The sequence below is a fragment of the Lampetra planeri genome, unplaced genomic scaffold (genome assembly GCF_965212315.1).
Source record: "Lampetra planeri unplaced genomic scaffold, kcLamPlan1.2.h2 scaffold_2036, whole genome shotgun sequence".
NCBI lineage: Eukaryota > Metazoa > Chordata > Hyperoartia > Petromyzontiformes > Petromyzontidae > Lampetra > Lampetra planeri.
In genome coordinates this window covers 1-3,772 of record NW_027614793.1, presented here as the reverse complement: position 1 = coordinate 3,772, position 3,772 = coordinate 1, and the positions used below count along the sequence as shown (strand labels likewise).

At 50.3% G+C, this 3,772-nt stretch overlaps 1 protein-coding gene across 1 annotated transcript; it reads right to left on the bottom strand.

Annotated features, from left to right (window-relative positions):
* Window positions 1-640: 640 nt before the first annotated feature.
* Window positions 641-3,684, bottom strand: LOC144740308 (creatine kinase U-type, mitochondrial-like). The gene is given in 11 exon segments (XM_078623178.1): window positions 641-757; window positions 1,272-1,397; window positions 1,490-1,624; window positions 1,746-1,869; window positions 2,586-2,671; window positions 2,780-2,943; window positions 2,946-3,000; window positions 3,098-3,193; window positions 3,270-3,377; window positions 3,379-3,469; window positions 3,542-3,684. Coding segments are annotated over 11 exon segments (1,245 nt in total).
* Window positions 3,685-3,772: the final 88 nt, after the last annotated feature.

Sequence of the window (3,772 nt, the reverse complement as noted above, 5' to 3'; positions counted from 1 at the left end):
TAGCCTCATTTCTGTGGTGAAATCTGTAACGTGAACTCGTAACCACCATTAATACGTCTACGTCATTAATCTGACGCCAGAAAAGGAAGAGCGACTCAGAGAGCAGAAGGATTTAACGGGACCATTCACCCAAATAATTAAAACAGTAATTTCCCGTGACAGGATGACTTTATTTATAAAGCGGGATCCTCACTTCCTGTCTGTGTTTATGGCGTCAACCCCAGCGTGTTGGGCCCGTTTTGGTGTGTGTCGGTAATAAGCTTGGCCTTCTGCCCCTGGATTAACAGGGCAGATGATGCCAGGTTGTCCACCAGCTGCTGAGGAGCAATCGAGGGCTCCATCATCCGACGGCTGAATCCCAGAGAGGGAGTTCACGTGTGTTTTCTGAGATGTACTCTGAGTCTGAGTTTTGGTCTGTGTGTGTGTGTGTCTAGGTCTTTTTCCTCTTTTCTCAGTTGTGTTTTAATACCGGACACCATCTACAGGACCTCAAGAGAGTTTTATTATGATCTCGATCGACATACAGGTAACGTGCATGTGACTACGTTTCACGTGCAGCGACTATCTCATAAGACCGACGGTGTTACACCCGGCGGTGGGACTTCCCGCTCTGTTCCAGGACTGGGAGCGGAGAGGACGCTTACTTCCTGAACTGAGGAATGGGGGAGGGGATCTTGATGTCCTGACCCCTCTCCAGCCTCTTCTCACATTCAATGAGATAGTTGACACCATCAATCACAAGCTGCACCAGCTCCACCTGCGGACACGTTTTTAAACAGCGTTAGAAGTCGCATCCGGAAAACAGCCACGGCACAAGTGTCGGTAACGTTTGCGTTCACGTCCACGTTCCACAGCCACCGCGCCCGTCTCAAAGTCCAAGTCCCCACATCGGTGCCAATGAGTGAAATCTAGTTAAGTTACGTTGTGACTTTAGACCCCGAAATGTGTCAGTGCGTCTGTCATCGTGTAGCGGTGGACATTAAAAACTGGACCGCTGACCCGCGGTCCCTGTGCAGCCACACAAGACAGTCAAAGTAATTACAACTTCCAATCCTTCGGGCGTCTACGAATAGACCCGGTTTCCCTTCCACCCACGGGATGAAAAAGGTCAAATCCGTCTCTTTGAGCTACACCGAACTCAAGCACAGACCTTCAGAGAGTCGGTTCGCAGCCTGAGAAGAAGGATTACGAAGAGAGGAGCAGCAGAGGACACACGCGTTCCCAGCTCACACCTCCTGCGGCTCCTTTCTACCTGGGGGAGCCGTGTTTACCTCAGACTTGCCCAGACGGTCAAGGTTGGAGATGTCAAAAGTGTCTCCGCTCGCCGCCGTGTCCACGCCACCTGTGCCTCTCTTCTGCAGCCTCAGGTTCTCCAGGATCTTCTTGAAGCGAGGGTCCTTCAAACGACACGCGCAGAGAAGAAATGATCCAATCTGGCCTTTTCGTTCTTCGTCTGTTCTTTCAGTCTCTGCCCTCCTCCCGTCTTTACCCTGCTGAGATGGGGCAGGCGGATATGAACGCCAGCCCTGAGTCCAGTACCGAGGTTGGAGGGGCAGGTGAGGATGTACCCCAGCCGCTCGTTCCACATAAACTCCCAGCCTCTCTCCTGAATTAGCTGCTCCACCTTGAAAATTGAAAAAAAAAAAAAAAAAAGCTTGATGGTGTTTTCGGTTTCTTGATTAAAATAAGTCGTGAGAGTCTTCTCCTGGTTAAACTTCATGAATGGATCTTTTTGGGGGTCAGACCTGTTTGAGACCTCTGCAGAACCTTTGGAACACTCTCTTCATGTTTCCTCCTTTCTCCATGGATATGATCCGTGTGTGGTCCTCCTCATTGATCCAGATCAAGAAGTTCCTCTCGTTGTTGTGCCTGAGAGACTCAGACAAAAACCACCTGTACATGCACAGTCCCTCCTCCCTTCACTTGACTCATTTGTAAAAGTCAGGGAAAGAAGCAAGTTAGAACATATGTGTACGTGTGTATGTGTGTGTGTGTGTGTGTGTGTGTGTGTGGGGGGGGGGGTGATATTAAATATGAATATAAACATAATAGCAGCACCATTGTTCTCTCCCACTTAATGGTACGGTTAAATGTAGTTAAATTACTTAGTATATGTATCCAGTTAGTTCTTAATTTATTGCACTATTTATATTACAGTTAGTACTAGTTTAATTTATGCACTGCTGGTACTTTTTTGGTACCGTTTACACCGTGTGTTGAGAGGTGTGTAATGTCATCTGTGCTGTATATGACACACATACAGTATATGTGACGGTAACGTTGACTTTGACTTTGACCATTGAACTGGGATTTGTTTGAGTAACAAAACACAAAAGGATTTTATTATACATATGTATGTACGTATCTATGTGTATACTGTATATATATATATATACACACACATACTGGACATAGATATGTAACATGAACGTTTACACCCGGGACAAATTAGTACCTACTCTACTTCAGTCTGCTGGCGCACTGATTCTGGGAAAATGAATATAAATGAACTATGCAATCTCTGCATGTTTGCAGCGTTCATTTGCCTCAAGAAGCAGCAGTGTGTTCTTTCGTCAGAACCTTACCAGATCCCACGAGCATCAGGCCAGTCTCGGGCCATCCCAGCTGCCGTGAGCAGAGGTGACACGGGCTTGTCAAACAGGAAGTGCTCCTAAAGAACCAGAAAAAAAAAAAAGACCAAGAGTGACACATAGTTCATACACACCTCTCTATGTCCAGTGTGTGTGTGCGTGTGTGTGTGTGCGTATGGGGCACGGACGTCAATGAGCTGCTGCTGTTCTCTGTCAGTCATCTCCCCCAGGCTGTAGTAGCGACCGGCCAGGTCTCCCTTCAGGCCAGACAGAGCCGTCACCACCACGCGCTCCACCTCACGCCGCTCAGAGCGGGTGCACGCCGGGGGGAGGCTCAACCCGCGGATGCTTCGCCGGTGCGTACGCGGGATGACAACACGTACTGCTCGTCAAACATCCCCGAGGTGATCTGAGGGGCGGAGAGTCGTTCGGTGAGTTGTCCCGGCGGCGGACAGACTCGTCTCACCGACGTGTTGCAGAGCAGTGAAGAGAAAAGCAGACGTCACCTTGGAAGCGTCCAGGTCGGTGGGGTGCTTCATGGTGCGAGGGTCATAGCCGTTGTGCCTGTCTTTGATAACGGGGTCAAAAATCTCAGCAAACACCTTCACGGGAAAAACAATGGACAGCGGTTACTTTGTCCCGGTTTGGACACGCCAACGTGCCACGACCAACACCGACCTCGTAGCTCTCCTCGTCTCCAGCCACCATGCCCACGGTCTTGATAAAGGGATGTCCAGGATTGTCCACTCCGGTCTGGATGCACTGATCCAGGGTCCAGTCGTTGGGGGGTTGTCCTGTCCCTCAAACGTGCGTAGATGGTTGGGGTCAGAGCGGCCGCCATGCAGTTGTTGTGTCTTCTCAGATCAGGGAAATCAGCACTGGGACACATTCTCCAGTTACCTTCCTGTGATGACATGTACCTTCTGACTCCTACACGTAGGACTGCATACCTCGGGGGGAAGAGCCTCTTCCTGTCAGCGGCGGCCGCGCCGTCACTGAGGAGGTATCCTGACGCCAGTGACCCGGCTCCGAGGCCGACCAGCATCGCTGCCGTGTTACGGGCAGACACCATGCGGGTGAACGAGTTCGCCATGGTAACGCGGTGCAACGTCGTCCCTGATGTCAGACAAGGAAAAGGTCACGACCCCTGTTTGTCTTTGGGTTACGATGTGGTTAAGATG